This window comes from Portunus trituberculatus, chromosome 46 (genome assembly GCF_017591435.1).
Source record: "Portunus trituberculatus isolate SZX2019 chromosome 46, ASM1759143v1, whole genome shotgun sequence".
Classification (NCBI taxonomy): domain Eukaryota; kingdom Metazoa; phylum Arthropoda; class Malacostraca; order Decapoda; family Portunidae; genus Portunus; species Portunus trituberculatus.
This window is the reverse complement of record NC_059300.1, coordinates 7202252-7224751: the sequence shown is the minus strand read 5'-3', so window position 1 is coordinate 7224751 and position 22500 is coordinate 7202252. Positions and strand designations below refer to the sequence as shown.

General features: G+C 42.7%; 1 protein-coding gene across 2 annotated transcripts in view; it reads right to left on the bottom strand.

Annotated features, from left to right (window-relative positions):
- LOC123520344 (protein sprint-like) overlaps nt 1-22500 on the bottom strand; it is a 392138-nt gene that overhangs the window by 338929 nt on the left and 30709 nt on the right. Inside the window, exon 3 of one of the 2 annotated variants that reach the window (XM_045282574.1) lies at nt 20486-21695. In XM_045282574.1, the coding sequence (XP_045138509.1) occupies nt 20486-20488 (3 nt within the window). In that variant the 5' untranslated portion in view covers nt 20489-21695. Of the gene's footprint in view, nt 1-20485; nt 21696-22500 lie in introns of those variants that run through there. The other variant, XM_045282575.1, reaches the window with a different exon arrangement.

Genomic DNA, 22500 nt, shown 5'->3' with positions numbered 1-22500 from the left:
GAGGTGGAACAAACATATAATGGCTAAATGAAGAGCGTGAAAGAAGAAAGAGAATGAATAAAGAAATGGGAATAAGATAAGTAAAGAAATGAAGAAGAAGAATAGGAGATAAGAAAAGAAACAGCACAAGAAAAATGAGGAATACAAGGAGATAAAGAAACAATTACTGGAGGAGGAGGAGGAGGAGGAGGAGGAGGAGGAAGAAGAAGAAGAAGAAGAAGAAGAAGAAGAAGAAGAAGAAGAAGAAGAAGAAGAAGAAGAAGAAGAAGAGGAGGAGGAGGAGGACGAAGGAGGGAATTAGAAGATGATGAGGAGGAGGAGGAGGAGGAGGAGGAGGAGGAGGAGGAGGAGAGATGAGTGGCGGTAAAGGAGATGGGTAGAGGAGAGGAAGGAGGGAGAAGAGGAGATGAAAGCTGCTAATGAGAGAGAGAGAGAGAGAGAGAGAGAGAGAGAGAGAGAAGCATCAAGGCGTGGTGGTGGTGGTGTAGGCGTGTGGTGATGAATCTTTTATGGAATCACCTGCCACGCCGCGATAAGGTGTGTGCCGCGCCTGATCTGCCGCTGAATGTGTGGCCAGGTCAGCGGGGGTCACAGGTCACGAGGGAAGTGAGGGAGGGGGGGTCACGGGAGTACTAAGGGAGAGGGAAGGGGGAGAAGAGTGAGTTATTGAAGGTAAACAATGGTCAAAGGTTTGGAGGAAAGGAGGAAAGGAGGAACGAACGAACGAATTAACGAACAAGGGAGGGAGACAAAAGGTGTAGGAAAGAAAGAAATAAAAAAATATATATATCTGAATAAATATTTACGTAGTAGGAAAAGAATAAATAACTAATAAGATATGAAAGAAAGACCAAAGAAAGAAGAATAGAAGGAAAAAAAAAAAATGGGAGTGAATACGAAATAAAGAAAAGAAACAAAATAAAAATTAGGAAGAAAAAGATGAAAGAATAAAAGGAGAGAAAGAGGAAGGACATAAGAAAGGAAACGAGATAGAAAAGGAAAGTTAGGAAAGAAGCATACAAGAATAGGAAGGAGAGACGATAAGTGAAAGGAAAAGGAAACTATAAGCAAAGGATGGAAAGGCGGAAAGCAAGGAAGAGAAAGGGAAACGAGGAGGAAGTGAAGGAGGAGAGAGGAAGAACGCTGGAGAGAGAGAGAAAGGCACACACACACACACACACACACACACACACACACACACACACACACACACACACACACACACACACACACACACAAGACTACTACTACTACTACTACTACAACTGTTACTACCACTACCACTTCTAACATTACACAACTAACAATAAGCAATTCACTAAGAACACAAAGAGATAACGAAGAAGATAACGATGTCATTTATAACAAGAAGGAGAAACATGACCCCACACAATGACACTTCCTCTCGACCTCAATATGAAGAAGTAAGAAGGAAAAAAACAGATATTAAGCAAGAATAAGAATAAGCAACATGACAAACAGCTTTTGTGAATTTAACAACTAAGACACAAATCCTCTTTCTGATCGTGAGAGAGAGAGAGAGAGAGAGAGAGAGAGAGAGAGAGAGAGAGAGAGAGAGAGAGAGAGAGAGAGAGAGAGAGAGAGAGTTAACAGTTAAACTTTAAGGAATAATAATGTATTGTCTAGGGATATCAAAGAGATTCGAGAAGAGGAGGAGGAGGAGGAGGAGGAGGAGGAGGAGGAGGAGGAGGAGGAGGAGGAGGAGGAGGAGGAGTCCGGACATGACAAGGGGCCAGCGAACTCCACACTCCTCCATCTTCCGTCCGGGTTATCTCCATACCACCACCTCCTCCTCCTCCTCCTCCTCCTCCTCCTCCTCCTCCTCAAGCCACGTAACATTTTTCATCTTATCTTTGGTAATGACACTGATTTCGTCTTGAGTGATTAGTTATCTTGGAGTGTCTGTCTGTCTGTGTGTCTCGAGGATTCCTGTCCGTTTGTCTGTATGTCTGCGTATGTGTCCTGAGGGATAAATGGATGCTCTATCTGTCTGTCTGTATGTCTGTCTCTATCACCAGGTCTCTGTTTGTATGTATGTCTATGAGAGTCTGTCTGTCTTTCTTAAGGATCTTGAACACACACACACACACACACACACACACACACACACACACACTCTCTCTCTCTCTCTCTCTCTCTCTCTCTCTCTCTCTCTCTCTCTCTCTCTCTCTCTCTCTCTAACCCTTCTTTAAAGCTTAGGCCTCTACCATAGACATCCTCCTCCTCCTCCTCCTCCTCCTCCTCCTCGTCTCTCCACCATAAAGGAAGACCAACATGACAGTAATAAGGTGCTGATAAGATCCCTAACTCCTCCTTTTCCTCCTTCCTCCCTCCTCCTCCTTCCCCCGTTAATTACCTACCTGCCCGCCTGCCTCGTCCCCTAATGAACGCCTCTCACCTGCCGGGAACCACTGCTCAACCTATTACTGATGTCACCTGTACGCTTGCTCTCGTTTCTTTGGTTAGGTTAATGTTGGTGTTGATGTCACAAGGGAATTTCTCAAGATGTTTGCTTAGGTTTAGTGTATACATTCACAACGGGTATACATTATTGATTTTTTTTTTTTTTTATTATTTATCTGGTTGTTTGTTTTTTTTATTTACTTAGTTTTGTATAAGATAAAAGAAGAACAATGAACAAATTTCCCCCAGTCCAGAGTATAACTGAGGGGCTGATGGGAGGAAACGAAGAGCAGGTGTGAGCTATCAAAACACACACACACACACACAAAAAAAAAAAAATACGTAAAGACATGGAAATCAAGCAGCAATATAATACCAACAAGTCCCCCAGAATGAAAAACAAAGACAAATTTCCTTCAGTCCAGAGTATACCTGAGGGACTGATGGGAGGAAACGAAGAGCAGGTGTGAGCTATCAAAACACACACAAACGTAAAGACAAGGAAATCAAGCAGCAATATAAATAGCAACAAGTTCCCCAGAATTTAAAATAAAAAGACATACGATAAAAGAAAGATACGAATGTCCTCCAAACTAGAGTATACCTGAGGGGCTGATGGGGGGAGGGAAACGAAGAGCAGGTGTGAGCCATCAAAACACACACAAAAAGACATTATGAAGACACACACACAAAAAAAAAAATCAAGAAATAACAAAAAAAAATAACAAGCTTCCCCCAAAGAAACTAAAACACAAAAAAAATCATTACGAATAGACACACAAAAAAAAAAACCACGAAAAATAACAACAACACGAAAAATAACAAGCTCCCCGACATAAAAAAAAAAAAAAAGAAAACGACGAATTTCCTCCAGTCCCGAGTATACCTGAGAGATTAAAGACAGGAAAGGAGGAGCAGGTGTGAGCCATCAGGATTAGACGCCGACATCAAGAGAGACCTCACCTGACCTCACCTCACTAATGACCGCCACTCTCAGGTCACTCAGCGCAGGGGAAGGTAAATAAACGACCACATATCTCGACGTGATAACCAATTAGCAGTTAATTAGCAGCAGGTAAGTACGAGTAGCAGGTGAGTGATGAAGAAGTAAAAATATTGAACGATTAATTTGTAGACATGAATAGATTAATGATCAAATATAAATCAGGTCATTCTCTCTCTCTCTCTCTCTCTCTCTCTCTCTCTCTCTCTCTCTCTCTCTCTGTGTGTGTGTGTGTGTGTGTGTGTGTGTGTGTGTGTGTGTGTGTGTGTGTGTGTGTGTGTGTGTTTTGCTTGCCTTTCTGTCTATCACTACCTCAGACATCATTTTTTCACTGCCATTATTACTATTACTACCTTTATAATTAATACGAATACAAGGAACAAATTGAAACAGCAACAAAAAGTAACAACAACAACACAAATCAAAAAGGATATTACACCAAGGATGAAAGAAAAAAGTAATAATATGATAAACAAGAAGGCTACAGGAAAGACAATGAGGCGGATATGACGTCAACGTGAAGAGAGAGAGAGAGAGAGAGAGAGAGAGAGAGAGAGAGAGAGAGAGAGAGAGAGAGAGGAAATGGGAGGGAAGAAAAGAGAGGATCAGCTGACTCGTGTTTGCTTTGAAGAGGCGTCTGTCTGTTGGTCTTCCTTTTCTACCTCCGTAGGGACTGAAAAGGAGGAGGAGGAGGAGGAGGAGGAGGAGGAGGAGGAGGAGGCACCAAACACATCGGAATTAATAATCCCCGACAATTCAAATATGTAAATTAAAATATTATTAAGATTGTAGTCATAGATAAGAGAGAGATTTTATTATGCCGTGTGTGTGTGTGTGTGTGTGTGTGTGTGTGTGTGTGTGTGTGTGTGTGTGTGTGTGTGTGTGTGTGTGTAGGGAAAGAATGTTCCGCTCTACCTGCCTGATTGTATTTGCCGAGGTAGAAAGCACTCTCTCTCTCTCTCTCTCTCTCTCTCTCTCTCTCTCTCTCTCTCTCTCTCTCTCTCTCTCTCACACACACACACAATACAGGAGGGGAATGAAGTATCACCTTTTCTGTATGGAAGTTTATTTTTCCTCAGGTTTTTTTTTTTCCACTTTCAGAAGCGACAGGCAGCACGCAAGGCCGCCTGAGAGAGAGAGAGAGAGAGAGAGAGAGAGAGAGAGAGAGTAATTCTATATATAAGTAGTCATTATATTAGAACCCATGGCCTCACTTTAATATCCTTGAATGGTCTTATATAATGATCTTTAATAGTCTTGAGTCTTGTGTTACATACTCCACTACCATCACCTCCTCCGCTTGCTACCTCGTTCACCACCTCTCCACCTCCCCTCCACGTCACCGTCTCATGAAGCCCCGCTACTGTCCCGAAGTTGGAGTCACGCGGCCCCATTCGACTCAAGCGGAAGTGTTAAGCGAGCTTCCTGATTTTTGGAGGTCAGTTGAGGTCAAGACTTCAACCAGTGAACACAACGCTTCTTGGAATTTTCGTGGGATCCACATCACCCAGCACTTCACCACTGCGACACCTCTTAAGTATCACTTCCCCACGTCCCGTTTTTTCCACATTGCCTCCATATAGGATTATTGTTAGGTATTGTTACGTTGGGTTATTTGTTATATTTATTTGTTATATCTATGTGTATGTTAGTTTCATGTGTTTTGTTATTGGGTTATTAAATAGCTTCTCACCAGTTGAACCTGTAGTGTTTTTTTCTTTGTTATTGTTCACCGGCTCCCCGATGCCAATCTTACGCATTTAACTGGTGAACGTAACACTTGGCCTTCTCTATCGCTGTTACTTTTATCAATACGAATACTTTACACTTGAAATAGACGAATGACTTGAAGTGTTATGAGTGTTAAAGATTATTACATTCCTTCATCATCTTATGAACACTACTTAGGTTTAATTAGGTTAGACTGAGCAAGGTTAGATGAGGTTAGGGAAGGTAAAGTGCCGTAAGATAAGACACAATAAGATTAAATACGGCAGTGTGAGGTTAGGTTAGGTTATGTTAGGTTAGGTGAAGTTAGGTAAAGTACGGAAAGGCAAGGTAAAGTGAGGTTAGGTGAAGTGAGGTTAGGCAAGGTGAAGTGAGGTTAGGTGAAGTTAGGTAAGGTAAGATAATGTTATGCTGAACAAGGTTAGATAAGATACATTGAAGATAAATTGAATAAAATGATATTAGGCAGTTTACGTTCGATTAATTCACATTAGTCTTACGATTAGGTTAGGATAACCTAGACAATGTTAGGGTAACTCTTTAAGTACTGATATTTTGATATTAGACGATTTTATTTGCATTAGGAAAGGTTTATTGAGGTAAGATTTCTGGCCGGAATTTTCACCATTTTAACCCCCAAATAAGTGTCTGAAGCTGTATAACATCGCCAAATAGTAGATAGAATGAATATGAAAACGCGACAGGCAAATAAAAGGTAAAACAAAAATAAGATACCGTTATCTTAGTTTATGGTTAGCTTAGATAGGTAGGTCAGAGTAACTTATGGCAAATTTAGGGTACGTTAATGGATCAATAAGACACCTGATCCTGGGTGGAATAAGAGGTGCCTAGACAAGACGAGAAGGATATAGTAAGGCTGAAGGATTCCCCAACCTCCCCTTCAACAAAGAGAAGCGTGGGAAGGGAAACAGGAGACGGGTGAGTGGCGTGAGTGAGTCAGGGAGTTTCACGAATGAGCTGAGGTCGCGGCGCTCTGTGTTGCCACGACGGAAGTGACACGAGACAAGAATGACAGGAAAACACGCCGATTGCTTGGTTTGTTCCTCCTCCTCTTCCTCCCCTCTTCCTTCTTCCTAATCTTCCTCGAACCTTACTTTCTTCTCATTTTCCTTCTGACAATTTCCCTATTGGTTCCTGCATTCAAATTAAGTTAAACTTCTTCCTCCTCCTCATACTTTAGTTTCTTTTTGTCTCCTTTTCCATTTGTTCGCTTTCCAATTGCTTCCTAAATCTACTTAACTGCTTCCTCCTCCTCCTTATCTTCTTCTTTCCTCCTTCCTCTTCCTCCTCCTTTCCTTCCGTCTTCTTTGTGTTCTCATTTTCTTCCAGTTCGCCTCTCCATTGGTTCCTAAGTGCTTACATTTACACAGGTGTCTTCCTCTTTTCCTCCTCTCCACCTCTTCCTCCTCCTCCTCTTCCTCCTCTTCTACTTTCATCTTATCCTCCTTTACCTCTTGCTCACTTCCTTATTGCACCCTACATTTGCTTAACTGTTTCCTCGTTCGCTACATCCTCCTCCTCCTCCTCCTCCTCCTCCTCTTTCCCACTTTCTCCTTTCTTTGGTTTGTACTATGATCTTGGTTAAGTCTAATTTCCCTGCCCCCCCTCCTCCTCCTCCTCCTCCTCCTCCTCCTCCTCTGCAAGTTACCACTGTCCTCATTTTCTCCGTATGTGAGTCACAACACCGAGAAATCTGCAATCTCTCTCTCTCTCTCTCTCTCTCTCTCTCTCTCTCTCTCTCTCTCTCTCTCTCTCTCTCCACACTATCTTTACGTGTGCGCGATAAGGCCTTGAGATAGAGATAGAGATGGAGATGGAGAGAGCATGAATGAAGGGAGGCCTTGTGAAGACAATAACAACAGCAAAAAGTAATAAGCCTTAATGGTCCAATGGTTTAATGGCTTCACTTCAACGGCTTACAAACGTCCGCTACTTTTTATTTGCTGAGTTCCTGAAGGAGGCATTGCTGGGAGTGGCGGGGCGGGGCTCTGAAAGGGAGGGGGAGGGAAGGATAGAAGAGGACGGGACAAGACGGATCAGTGTGAGAGAGAGAAAGAGAGAGAAAGAGAAAGAGAGCGCGAGGGTACACTTGTAACATACCTTGCGGCAAGATTACCAACTCTCTCTCTCTCTCTCTCTCTCTCTCTCTCTCTCTCTCTCTCTCCACTATGTTCTTCCTACTTATCAATATTTATATTCGTAAAAACAACGTCTTTTCCTTAATTTTCCTTATTTTCATTTCTCTATTTTATCTGCTTTCCTCCTCCTATTCTTTGTGACATTCCTCTTACTCCTCCTCCTCCTCCTCCTCCTCCTCCTGCTGCTCTCCAATTTCTATTCATGTCAGCACTAGTTTTCCCTATTCTAGCAGTTTTCCTCTTGACATTCCTCCTCCTCCTCCTCCTCCTCCTCCTCCTGTGCCAGACCAAAACCAGGAAATACCCTCACACTTCCTCACTCACGCTTACTCACTGCCTCACTCGGTCAAAGGTTACGTGTGGTGGTTGTCTGTTTTTTTTTTTTTTTCCATGACGCTAACCTTCCACCCCTTCCCCTCCACTCCCTTCTCCATCCACCTCTCAAGGCCCCCATCGTCCCTTCAACATCCCATACACACCATAAACAACACCCGGTCATCGCCCTTTTCTCTTCATAGGTACTTTTTGTGTGTGTGTGTGTGTGTGTGTGTGTGTGTGTGTGTGTGTGTGTGTGTGTGTGTGTGTGTGTATTTCATTGTTGTTGTTGTGACGTGATAAGGAAAATGTACATAAAAACTGGATTCATTCTCTCTCTCTCTCTCTCTCTCTCTCTCTCTCTCTCTCTCTCTCTCTCTCTCTCTCTCTCTCTCTCACCTTTAACTAACATTCACACTGTACACAAGATATCAATAAATGTTTACATGGATGCACAGAAGAGCGAAGAGAAACAAAACCCCTTTTCTAAGTAAACTATACAGGAGGTGGTTCATTAAACACGTAAAAAAAAAATCAGATCATTGGATTAAAACAGACATGTATCAATAATAAGGTTAATGGCAGTCCTTATTCAGCTGTGTATTCCCTATCAGTACCCTTCACCGGCTTGCTGTCTTGCTCCTCACTACTCCCACACACGTCCCTGACTCCTACGCCCGTATTCAGAAGCGCTCGACTGTTTTCCAAGGCCACAGGGATGACTAGCCGAGTTTTCAAGTGTTTCTCCAGTTAATAATGCAAAAATCTTGTCAACTTGGCTCTAGAAACGCAAAAACACCTTAAAATCATTTAAAAATCATGTATATCTCAATAAAGTCTTTGAAGTAATGGAGGTGAAGCATAGAAGTGTTTAGAATGCGAGTCCTAAACACACCCTGTACTTACCATAACCCATAATCTGCGTCTTCCTGCCACCCCCCCCATTCTTTTACTCGCCCGTGTATTCCCCATTTATATCCTTCATTCCCTTCCTGCCTTACCTTCTAGTGCTACTCTTTAACGCCTTGGCACGTTCTATATCTTTCTAACTCCTCTGACGTCATTGTGTCTATTTATTTATGTATTCCTGTGGGGGTTTTTTTCTTCCATCTCCATATCCGTCTTGTGTTACATCAGGACTCGTTTACTTCTTGTGAATAGTACGTCTTATGCCTCTGACTCCTATCCTGTGTCACTTTCCTTTTATTCACTTTTATATTCCTATATCTATCTCCTTCAATTCTTTCCTGTTATCTCTTAGTACTTCTTATCTTATCCTAACCCTTATTCGCTTCTTTCTGACCTTCACTTCCTTCTATTGACATCCCTTGTATTCCCCACTAAGGCTCATCAACGTTTCTATTCAATTTAGAAGCCACATTCTTTCCTAGTGTTGCATCTCAACCCCTTCAGTAACTTGACGCATTTTCATATTAATTTTGGTTACTATTTGGTGATTTTATACAGCTTCAAAAAATTATCTGTGGCCATTAATCTTCTGACCTCCATAGACCCTTCCTAATGTCAATAAAATTATCTAATGGTAAACAAAAAGGTAAAAATGTGTCCCAATATTGAAAGGGTTAATACTTCTTATCTTTCACCTATTCCCTATCCGCCTCTTTACAATCTTCAGTGCCTCCTGTTAACGCCTCTTCTGTTCTCCATGAAGCCTCATCACCAGCTATTCAAACAAGTGCCACGTTTATGAACCGCAGCCTCAAAAGTTTCTACGTCTCACCTCGATATTTTCTAAGCTCTATTGGTGGTTATTTGTGTCTTCAAGGATGTTTTCATGATCTCCGCGTTGGTTCTGCAAGGATTCCGCGCCAATCAAGGGAGGAAACATCGCAAGAATCCGAAGTAGTTATCTCTATGGCCTTTAGATTCAGCAGCAAAAGGCTTAAGTGGTACGGTCTAAACACACTCAGTTTAATCACTTTGCACCCGGAAATATTTTTAACCTCCTTACTCATTCCTTCCTTCGCCTCCACGAGCAACCATGACGCGACTTATACAAGAGGTTCGCTGTGTTTTTCTTGTTTATTTTCTCTCCTCTTCTATCCTCCTCCTCCTTAACCTTTCCTTCATCTCTCCTCTCCCAATACCTCCCTCCACGACGCGTCCTTCAAATTGGAGGTTCCTGCGTCACGCCCTCCTTCCAGGACTTCTTGGTGAGGACGGGAGAGGAAATGTGATTCAGGTAATGAGGGGTGACGATGGAGGTAGGGATGGGGTGGGGGGAAGGAGGAGCAGGAGGAGGAGGAGGAGGAGGAGGAGGAGGAGGAGAAAGTATGTCCTGTCACACTTTTTATATCTTCCTTTATTCAATTCGTCATCCAACTTACAACACCACCACCAACAACCATTACTACTACTACTACTACAATATACTCGTACTGTACTCGTAACCTTTTCTCGATAAATCTCCACCAAAGTGTACCACAGTTGCGCATGACCACACACACACACACACACACACACACACAGTCGTGCATGATTCACCGGCGCCTGCAAAGGAAGTATGTGTGGCTGTGACCTCGACAACTTGACCTGAGGATTATAGGGTCACGCTATAAGAGGAGGAGGAGGAGGAGGAGGAGGAGGAGGATGGGGAGGTAGTGGCAAACGACGAAGATGACGACCGCAAGGTTACACATAAACGCGCGAACACACACACACACACACACACACACACACACACTTATGCCAAGACGACCTTGCTGGGCTAAAGGGAGGCTGTGTGTGTGTGTGTGTGTGTGTGTGTGTGTGTGTGTGTATGAAAGGACCCCTCCCTCCTAGCGTCTGAGTACGAACGAATGTAGGAGGGAAGGAAGGAGTGTGTAGGACGGCAGGAGAGTAACATCAACCCTCTCCTCCTTCCCCAACGCCCCTCCACGTCTCCCTAGCACTGTGTGGGAAGCAACAAGTCCATCGATCATGAGTCAGTCCACAGCAGTCCACGTCTCCAGCTTTCAGAGAGAGAGAGAGAGAGAGAGAGAGAGAGAGACAAGCGTGGTGGAATTCTGCACGCCTCCACTTTAACGGCGTGGAAAAAGTGGCAATGTGGTTACGCTATGGTTGGTCCTCTCTCTCTCTCTCTCTCTCTCTCTCTCTCTCTCTCTCTCTCTCGGGTTCACCACTGCTGTAGACTTTTTAAGCAGATTATTTCCTCTCCAAAGAGATTCACTTTCCCTTCCTACCTCCCCCTCGCTTATCCTCCCTCTCTCTTTCCCTCCTCCCCCTCTCCCTTTCTCTTTCCCTCCTCCCATTCTCCCTTCCTCGCTATGCCTCCCTCTCCCCCTCCCTTCCTCTCTGCCTACTTTTTCCTCCTTCCTACATCCTACACACAACCTCTATTCAAGGAGAGAGAGAGAGAGAGAGAGAGAGAGAGAGAGAGAGAGAGAGAGAGAGAGAGAGAGAGAGAGAGAGAGAGAGAGAGAGAGAGAGAGAGAGAGAGAGAGAGAGAGAGAGAGAGAGAGAGAGAGAGAGAGAGAGAGAGAGAGAGAGGGGCGGGGAGAAAGATATCAACTTTATTTTCCATATTTGTAAAAGTTTAGTAATCGTGTTTTTATCACTTGGACGAACCAGTGAAAGCCGAGAATATTGAGATAACATGTGGCTTTATGTTACCATGGCCAGCTAATCTATGTTCCCTTTCACCAGTATGTTCCACCCTCCCTCCCCTCTTTCTCTTCCTTCCTTCATTCATTCCGTTCCTCCTTCCTTCCTTCCTTCCTTCCTTCCTTCCTTCCTTCCCTCCTTCCATCATTTTTTTTATTTCTCTATGTATATACGTTCCTCTTATTCTAAATTTATACATATTGCTAGTTTTTGTATGTTATCTATCAATAGTTTTTTCTTCTTTCCTTTCGTCTTTTTCTCCTTTTCCTCATTCTCTCGTTTCATATTTTCTTTCTTGCCCTCTCTATTCTTCCTTCTATCCTTTCATCTTCCCTTTCTTCCTTCCTTCCATATTTTTTCCTCCCTTCCTGCCTTTCACCTTCATTTCCTTATTTTAACCTTTGCTTCCTTTCCTTCCTTCGTTTCTTCATTCCTTATTATCTATTAATGTATATACCTTCTTCCCAATACCTATCATCTTTTTTCTTTTAATTTCTTCTTTTTCTTCTAATTTCTTCTTCATCCCTGCCTTTCACCTTCATTCATTTTCTATAACTTCTGTTCTCTTTCCTTCCTTCCTTTCTGCCTTCCCTTCTCTCTTCCTTATTATTACCTATTGATGTGTATATCTTCTCCCCTATATCTGTCTTGTCTTTTCTTTTCTTTTCCTTTTCCTAGCACTGATGTTTGTGTTGAACTGAGATAACTACACAGGAGTCTCGTGTCTGGATATTTACTCTGTGACAAAGATTTATTGAGATCTGTTTTTTGACGTGGAGATTAAGTAAGTGTCTCTCTCTCTCTCTCTCTCTCTCTCTCTCTCTCTCTCTCTCTCTCTCTCTCTCTCTCTCTCTCTCTCTCTCTCTCTCTTAATCTTCAAACACACACACACACACACACACACACACACACACACACACACACAGTACTTGCTCTTCGTAACAATGTATACCGGAACCTGGCGATTAAATTTACAAGAGTACTGGATTACACACACACACACACACACACACACACACACACACACACACACACACACAAAGCCGCTTGGTTCGTAGATAGAGCAAACAGGAGGCTGAGTTTCTCCCTTGATGGCAAGTAAACACGCGAAAAACAGACCGGACTGAACCATGCAGGACTCAACGGGCGACCTGTTGGTCCTTTCGAGGCTGTTTGGTAACTACTTCTAACTGGCTACAGATAAGAGAGACAGGACAGTACAGGAGAAGGCTCCTCCCACCCACCACTCCCTCCAGCTTTCGCTGGCATGGAAAATAGCTTGGAAAAGTACCATGCAGTATGGAAAAACTGACATGGAATTTTCACAGTAAAGGATGAAAGGAGATTATATTATTCACCCTACGGTGAACTCTACATATCTATCTATAAGAAAGTTAATATAGTATCATGTTTAATTATTCAGACAAGAAGAGATGTTGTTTATTCTTTAAATATTTATCAATTTTGTTTTGAATGATGCAATGGAAGTACTGTTTACTATTTCTGAAGGAAGCTTATTCCATATGTTAACAATTCTATTAAAGAAAAAGCGTTTTGGTGTAATTTGAAATCCATTATTCCTTGTTATGGTGGAATGATCAATAGTAAAATATTTATTTACATCAAGGTTGTTGTATCCCTGAAAATTTTGAAAACTTCGATTAGGTCTCCTCTTATCCTGCGCTTTGTTAAGCTGAATAAATTTAATGCTTCCAGTCGTTCCTCATACGGCTTGTTTCTCAATCTCGGAATCATCTTGGTCACTCTACGCTGGATCTTTTCCAGTTTTTCAATGTCTTTGCTGTAATATGGTGACCAGAACTGCACACAGTATTCAAGCTGAGGACGCACCAATGAGTTATATAAAGTAAGGATAACTTTTTCTGATTTAAATTCAAAGGTTCTTCCAATGAACCCAACTAATTTATTTGCATTCTTTACTGCTTCTGTGCAGTGTTTGCTCGGATTGAGATCTTTAGACACCACAACACCAAGATCTTTTTCATTCTCAGCACTTGCCAGAGGTACATTACTCATTACGTATTTTGCTTGTACATTGTTACTTCCAATGTGTAGGAGAGTGAAAAGGAAATGTGTAATCTACGTCTGACTACTTGTGTTTGTGGGGGAAAGTGCTAGGCTTGAGGTCTGCTGAAACAATGACACCAAGATCTTTTTCTTTGTCCACACTCGTCATTGGGGTATTATTCATCTTGTATGTCGCCTGAGAATTTTGATTTCCTATGTGTAAAACGTGGCATTTATCTATATTGAATTTCATTTGCCACTTGTTTGACCATTCGATGAGAGTATCTAAATCTCTTTGCAAAAGTTGTCTTTGGCTTTCTGAGTCTACTCTGTTTGCAATTTTTGTGTCATCTGCGAATTTTGAGAGCTTACAATTTATTCTTTCATCAATGTCGTTAATATATATAATAAAAAGAATAAGTCCCAGCACTGATCCTTGAGGAACGCCACTGCTTACGTTAATCCAGTCTGAAGATTTACCAGTGATCACAACTCGCTGTTTACGATCAGACAGCCAATCCTCGATCCACGCTGCGAGGAGGAGGAGGAGGAAGAGGAGGAGGAGGAAGAGGAGGAGGAAGAGGAGGAGGAAGAGGAGGACGAGGAAGAGGACGAGGACGAGGACGAGGACGACCACCACCACCTGTTGGTCCTTTCGAGGCTGTTTGGTAACTACTTCTAACTGGCTACAGATAAGAGAGACAGGACAGTACAGGAGAAGGCTCCTCCCCACCCACCACTCCCTCCAGCTTTCGCTGGCATGGAAAATAGCTTGGAAAAGTACCATACAGTATGGAAAAAACTGACATGGAATTTTCACAGGAAAGGATGAAAGGAGATTCTATTATTCACCCTACGGTGAACTCTACATATCTATCTATAAAGTTAATATAGTATCATGTTTAATTATTCAGAGGAGGAGGAGGAGGAGGAGGAGGAGGAGGAGTCTTAAACATATAAAAACAATACTAAAAAAAAAAATCAAGAACAAAAAGAAGAATAACACTAACAATAATAACAGCAACCATAAAAATAATCCGAATAATTATAACAATCCCTCCACACACACACACACACACACACACACACACACACACACACACACACACACGCAAGTTCAATTCAACCCCGATACATACAAAGCTCAATATTAACAGATTTTATCAGTTCATAATCTCACGTGGTGGTGGTGGTGGTGGTGGTGGTGCCCTCTATCATTACAAGCAATAATCACGAGTATTTTTATCTTTATTTTGTTCCTGCTATCGATATCAAACTGTAGCGATACAATAATTATTCCCTCCATTCATTTAATCACAATGGCAGTGTAGGTGGTAGTAGTAGTAGTAGTAGTAGTAGTAGTAGTAGTAGTAGTAGTAGTAGTAGTAGTAGTACCACCATTACTGTTGACATTTCTAATCTAAATATAGACTCACTCTCTCTACAGTTTGCCATCATGTTTTTCCTTTTAATGTCGGGTGGCGGGTCAGTGAGGGAGAAAACTGAGCCAGCCCCGGGTGAGTAGGTTCAGAGAGAGAGAGAGAGAGAGAGAGAGAGAGAGAGAGAGAGAGAGAGAGAGATAGGGGGAGGTAAATACAAATGTCCCCGAAAAACACTTCAAAGAGAATGAATTTCATTGATAATAGAGGATCGAACACACACACACACACACACACACACACACACACACAATGTACATCTTAGAGTTACATTCATATATACAGTATAATTACACGATTATACACACACACACACACACACACACACACACACACACACACACACACACACACACACACACACACACACACACACATACATACATACATATATACATACATATACATAAATATTGTACACGAGCAACCACAGCGGAAGGGAAACGGAACAGAATGAAAAATGTATAATGTGATTCAAATTTCATACCTGGAAGGCGATGAAAGAATTACAAATAAATAAATAAACCAACATGTGGACCGTCGACTCTCTCTCTCTCTCTCTCTCTCTCTCTCTCTCTCTCTCTCTCTCTCTCTCTCTCTCTCTCTCTCTCTCTCTCTCGTCGTAAACAAACACATACACACAAATATGCAAATTATGGGCGAGAGTGACGTGGTTTGCCCTCCTTTGTGTGTGTGTGTGTGTGTGTGTGTGTGTGGATGAGGACTGACTGTTTCACGCACATTACCATAACACAAACACACACACACACACACACACACACACACACACACACACACACACACACACACACACACACACACACGTAAACCAGAAAACTGATATGTGTACTGTGGTTTGCCCCAGTCCTTCCACCAACACACACACACACACACACACACACACACACACACACACACACACACACACACACACACACACAGGGTAGATTGTACATGACAGTTGTACACATGAGAGCTGTGTAGGTGTGAGGAAGAGATATGGACAGGCCCTGACAAGCCCCAGATACGGACGTGGTGGTGGTGGTGGTGGAAGGAGAATGGGGGAGGAATTCATGACAGGCCCATTCACGGAGAAAGATAGGAAGGCTGCAGTGAATAACTAACACACACACACACACACACACACACACACACACACACACACACACACACACACACACACACACAGGGCAAGGTGAACAAGGTGTAACACAAATTGCCATTCATTCCCTTTTCGTATTCGTAATGGCGAGAGCTGCGCTGAATATTCGAATAAAGTTGCGTCTCGGAAGGGAATGAGGGTTATGTGAGGGCTTGAGGTTAGAGTTAGACTGGGTGTGGGGAAAGAGGAAAGGCAGGTGGAGAGAGCTTGGTGGAAGGGTGGAGCCAGGTATGGAGGTCGTGATGCTGGTGGAGGTGATGTATGGACGGTGAATGAGCGGTAAAAAGAGGTAGTGGAGAAAAAATATGGTGAAAGGGTAGAAAAGGGAGAGAAAGAAGGGTGTGCTCACACAGAAGGTAAGCATACTGGTAATGTCCTAATATAGTCATCCCTCCAGCTCTCCTCGTTTCCTGGCTTCCCCTCCGCAGCACTTTCATTCGGCTGACATGACGTGAGGCATGAAAATATGATAGCCAAAACTAACCTAACCCTAACTGTAACCTAACCTAACCTAACCCAATCTCTAACTTTGACCTAACCTATTTGAGGCGACACGCACCGTTGATACGTCTTCCTCCAGAACCCTTCTGACCAACAGCCTGGTTAAGTTACGTTAGCTAGGTTAAGTTAAAGTTAGGGTTAGATTAGCTTTGGTTATACTTTCATTCCCACGTCATGTCAGCAGAGTGAAAGACCTGCGAAGGAGGAAGCCGGGAAACGAGGACAGTTAGAGGGACGTCTATATCAGGACAGTGACATAATATTTAATGCATCTTGAGACCTATTCTATTCAGTGGCATCAACAGATATAGTGTTTCACCAGTAGTACATGACGAGCTTGCGTTTTCATTACATAAATTGTTGATTAATGAGACTCTTGTGGCCTGTGATGGGGTATGGTGCGGTTACATCTTCAGCAAAGTCTAGTACGTAATTTCATAACAATTATCTAACCTTCTTCAATCGTTGGCGGTGACAGCACAGCAGTCTTCCTCAGCACTCTTGCCTTCCTGCGCCAATGTTTGGACTGTGTTTGTCTGCATCATAAATCTGTCTTTCGCCTTCATGTCTGTCTTCGTTAAGCTGCAGCAGACACTCCAGAAACTCATCCTTTGTCGCAACATGTTGATGCACTACAGCCAACACAGAAATACTGGGACACATATGTACATGCACAGTTTCCATGTACCTCACTTCACGGTACGAACATAAGACAATGCACACGGGTATTAGTATCTTCAAATATCAACAACACTGCATCCATGCACTTCCGCCTATCAGCCTTGCCAACTTGAAAACCCCAAATAGTGACGTCACGCTTTTTTTGATGGAGGAGCAATACAGACCGCTGTCATTTTACTTAATTTTTTTCAGAATTTCAATAAAAAAAACGCTTTTATGTAAGCCTTAGTAATCTTAGTAGTGAAGTATTGTAATAACATGATCACTTGTAAATATATGAAGACAATGAACCCCGACACTACTTTGCTTAAACAACCTCCTGCCACCTCCCTTCCACCCACCTGTCTTCCTTCACTCATAATATTCCCTACCACTATTGATCCTTCACCTTATCAAACACCAACATCTCCCACCTTCCTTCTCTTCCAATGCAGCGAGCGCTTTCAAAACTTCACTCCATTTAATTCCACAATTAATATGAAAATTGCGTACGTTTAAATACAGACTTTCGCCGAATAACATGCTCATTCGCGTTTTGAAATGAGTCACACACAGTTCAAGCCACGTGCTGTCTGTTTAATGCATATATAAGTTTTAGCACGAACATTGAACAAAGTAGTTTTTATGTACAGTATGGATATGGAGAGAGAGAGAACACACACACACACACACACACACACACACAAGATTAATGCTATAATGCGAGTTTGCGAGGTCATGAATGTGTGATGATCATTTGGACGGTAATGATATGATAGTATCGTGCCATCACACACACACACACACACACACACACACACACACACACACACACACAGAGCTGATCAACACGATAAGCATCAAACCCATCCAGCAAGATTATTCTGCGTTTGTGTCCGAATTAAAGCACCGATATCCAGGTACGGGAATGGCATGTGTGTGTATGTATGTATGTACGTATGTGTATACCCTGACACACACACACACACACACACACACACACACACACACACACACACACAGCTAAAGAGCCGCCACGCACATGCACTGCAGAATTAGAACACTAAATTTGGAAAGGCCATCCAATGATTTTGTGTGGAAAATATTATAATGTGTGATCCGGGAGTTCATGGTAATCGAATTGTGCGTATTACTGATGATGGTTATGGTACGAGTATTGCAGTTGTAGCATTAGTTAATTAGTTGGTCCATCAGTTAACAGTAGTAGTAGTAGTAGTAGTAGTAGTGCTAATTAAAACTAACAATAATAATAACTAATAATAATAACAATAATAATAATAACAATAATAATAGTAGCAGCAGCAAACTTACTCATTCAGTCTAGGAAATTAAACTAATGATACTCCACATACACAAGCGCGTGTGTATGTGCAGGCGCGCACACATTCACATTATTGGTTGACTCACGTCTGTTACTGAAATAACTAACGTTCATTCCCTCTTATCCTCCTCCCCATCCTCCTCATCCTTCTCCTCTTTCTCTTTCAGGTCTTTCAGTTTCTCCTCCTCCGCTTCCCCCGTCATCCAACAACGCAATACTCTTCTCCGAATACTCTCTCTCTCTCTCTCTCTCTCTCTCTCTCTCTCTCTCTCTCTCTCAGTATTTATTTTCGTGTCCGCCAAGGCCACGCGAGGAGCAGCAAGGTGGAGTGCCCCGGAGGCCAAACACGACCATGAAGCAAGAACAACACAGGGGCGGCGCGAGGGAAAACATAATTATAATGGATGAAATGCTGGAAACACTCGGAATGAAAACACACGAGGGGATGAATGGTGGTGGTGGTGGTGGGTAAGTGTGGTCCGGATATGAGGAATGGTGAGGAAGTGATGCATGAGTGTAGTCTGAGGAGAGAGAAGAGAAAGTGCTTGAGTGTGTTTGTATTTCACATGTTGGCTTTAACTTAAGAGACTGTTTGTGTGTGTTCCCGAGCCGCTGACATAACATAAAGGGTAATTATGTTATCTTTTTTATTATACGTACTTAAATTTCCTCTCACCTTAAATATATATTCTTAGAATCAAGAGAAAGCTATACATAAAGCTGTAATGAAATTCAGGCATAATGATAATGTTAAGCAGATAACTGATAAAATATTCATATATGATGCATTGTCTTGGAAATCTCACACACACACACACACACACACACACACACACACACACACACACACACACACACACACACACACACCCGAGAACAAACGAACAATCAAGGAAAAGTATGTAACAATATACGACACCAGGGAACACATATACATACGTACACACACACACACACACACACACACACACACACACACACATAACAAAAACAACAGCAACAAAAAAGAAAAAGAACTAACAATGAACAGCACGCCTCCCTAGTTACCTGTACAACTACCTGGCTTTGTCTCGCAGCTCAGGTACACAGGTAAGCTGACCGCTCTTCCTGTCGGAGGTCAAACCAGTGACGCAGGGACCGCTTCTCAGATGGACAAATAATTACCAGAGAAAGTGTGTGTGTGTGTGTGTGAGTGTGAGAGAGAGAGAGAGAGAGAGAGAGAGAGAGAGAGAGAGAGAGAGAGAGAGAGAGAGAGAGAGAGCTCTCTCCTCTCTCTCTCTCTCTCTCTCTCTCTCTCTCTCTCTCTCTCTCAATCCTTTCACTTTAAGTACCCTGATCAGAACAAACAAAAAAAAAAATACTAGCAAAAAAATTAAGTCTCAATTTCCCGCCTTCTACAATTACACGCGTAGGAATAAAATAAGAAAAAGAATGTGAACAAAAATTTGAAGAAAAGAAACATTAAAATTACAGCACACGGTCATAATTCACGAGCAGAGGGAAGTAAATACATGCCAGAGAGCATAAAAAAGGGAGAAACGCTGTTATTTACGCATCGTTTCGAATCATTACGGTCATTCAATGCTGAAAAGAGGAGGGAAAAGTGGTCGAGGAGAAGAGGAGGAGAATTACGTACGATTACAGAGGTTACCCAAACAGCGACATACTTTTTTTGGTTCTCGTGCGGTTTTGAGACGTGAGCTTAGAAATTACTCTGTACATAAATAAGCTCGAGTACAGCAAAACAAACACGAGTAGGAATACATTGGCTAACTTAACAGCAACAGACTTTTTGGTCCGTACATGGCTGTGTGGAGGCAATCTAACAGAGAAATGAACTACTTCAGTACCGGGACACATATTTACCTTGAGATTTGTGTACGATTAGACCATTTTATTGACACTAATACGGGTCTATGGAGGTCAGAAGATTAATGGTCAGTCTTCACTATTTTAATCCCCATTGAGTTTCTGGAGCTGTACAAAATCACCAAATAGTAAGCAGAATGAATATGGAAAAGCGTCATAGTACTGAAGAGGTCAATAAACTAAGAAGACAGTAAAGAAGAAAGAAAACGAGAAATCCACACCAGTACTCACCATAATGAAGTGGATGACAGTATTTCTTGCAGACCGTTGATAGCGGTGATAATGGCGGCGGTAGTAGCAGAAGTAGTAGTATTCGTGAAGTAGAGTTGTGGTAATGGCAGTAGTGGTGGCAGTAACCAACCTCGCTACCTCTTCACACCACTTCCCACGAAGACAACGGACAGCCTCTAGTCCCGTTTTCCTTCCTTGATGCACGGGCGCTCCAATACACACGCACACACGCGCACTTACAGATCTGCTGGCACGGGTGGGCGGACTTGGAAGGGGATGGGCTGGTGGGTGGGTAGATGGGTAAGGAGCGGTCTGAGTTCTTTCTATAAATCCTCGGCACGGTTGAGAAAGAATGTCGTCCTGCTGTGGAATTTTATCTCACTTTCACTCGAGAGGGATTTCCTTCGTGCGCTGAATCCACCACTGATCCGAAAGAAGTTTTCAACCCACCACAACCACCGCCGTCCGCGACACACACAACAAGTTTCCTTCCTTCCCCTCCGCGCACACACTTACACGCTTAAACTCACACACACAGAGACACACCTACGTACGTACACAAGGATACACACGGATACACACACGTACACAGTGGAGGTAAGACAAAGAGCGTGTGTGTGTGTGTATATATATATCTGTTTTAAAGGAGCAGGTGTTGGGACTGGTATTTATTATTTACTAGTATTATTTTCCGCAGGTGAGGTTCAGAATGTCCTTCAATAAATCACACTATCGTAAAATCTCTTGTTCTAGTTTTCTCGGTTAGCTAGTTTTTGTTTGTTTTTCTATCCAACCTTCTTTTTTTTAGCTTCTCTTTTTTTTCTATCTCTAGGTCCGGTTCTCGTCAACTCAGCGCCTCTGTGGAGTGACTGCAGCTGGTGGTCGTGGCGCAGGAGGTACAAGGTAGCTGGAGCAGGTGGAGGGGCAAGTGAAAGGACCTGAGGAGAGTCTTACTGGGGCTTTGCAGGAACACAAGCACCAAAAAACTTCAGATAGGTACGCTGGTAAGTTAGACGTTTGTCGTGGCAATACACTGCAACACACTGAGCACCTCGCACAGCTGGACCCAACACTGTATGCCTGAGGATGCTTGGTTCAGTGTATGTGCTTTTCCGCTGAAGGTATTATGCAAACACCGATAACATTTTTGACTTTGTTTCCTTCGCTGGTAAAGAGTATGACGGTCAGCGGCACCCAGGCGATTGCAGACCTGCGAGAGAGGGAGAGAAGAGAGAGGAATTAATCAAATGCACAGCAGCTACAATAACATTCAGGCTTTACAAACACAGACACATGTATGTAAGTTTTAACCGGTTCACTATTGCGATCTTCCTTAGTTAACATTCATAACACTGTAACTAAGTGTTTGTAGAGACATGCACAGACAGGATAAAATAAAGTGAAAAAAAAATAAGAGATTAATTATGTATTTTTTTTATCCTACAGAAGAATTTAAAACACTGCAAATAAAAATAAATAAACAAAAACAACTTATAAATCTAAAAAGAAACAAACGACTCGGAAAGAAAACAATGAAAAAGTAAGAAAGTAAGAAAAAAATATGCATGTAATATAAAAAGAAATAGACAAAATGTAAACGTCCTTTTTCCCTTTACTGTTTCCCTTACTCTTATCACCCCTGCCCCAGCCCGCCCACCGACCCAAACCCTTCCCCCAGGCACATTGCAAATAATAACAGCGGCTCAAAGCAACAGAAAACGGCAGGAGTCTCAACGCGGCTCCTTTATGCAAATACTGGAGTGGCCATGACGGGCTCCACAACACACTGGAGGAGGAGGAAGAGGAAGAGGAGGAAAAGGAAGAGGAGGAGGAGGAGGAGGATAAAAAAAAAAAAGCAGCGAAACAGGCAACATAATAGCACGCTGGCGTCGAATACTCTTCCCACTTGTCCCCTCTCCCCCATTTTCTTTCCCCTCCCTCCCTCCTTACCTCCCTCCCTCTGCTGGCATGAAAACAGGTGCCTCGCCGGTACCATTACGGGGGTGAAGTGACGC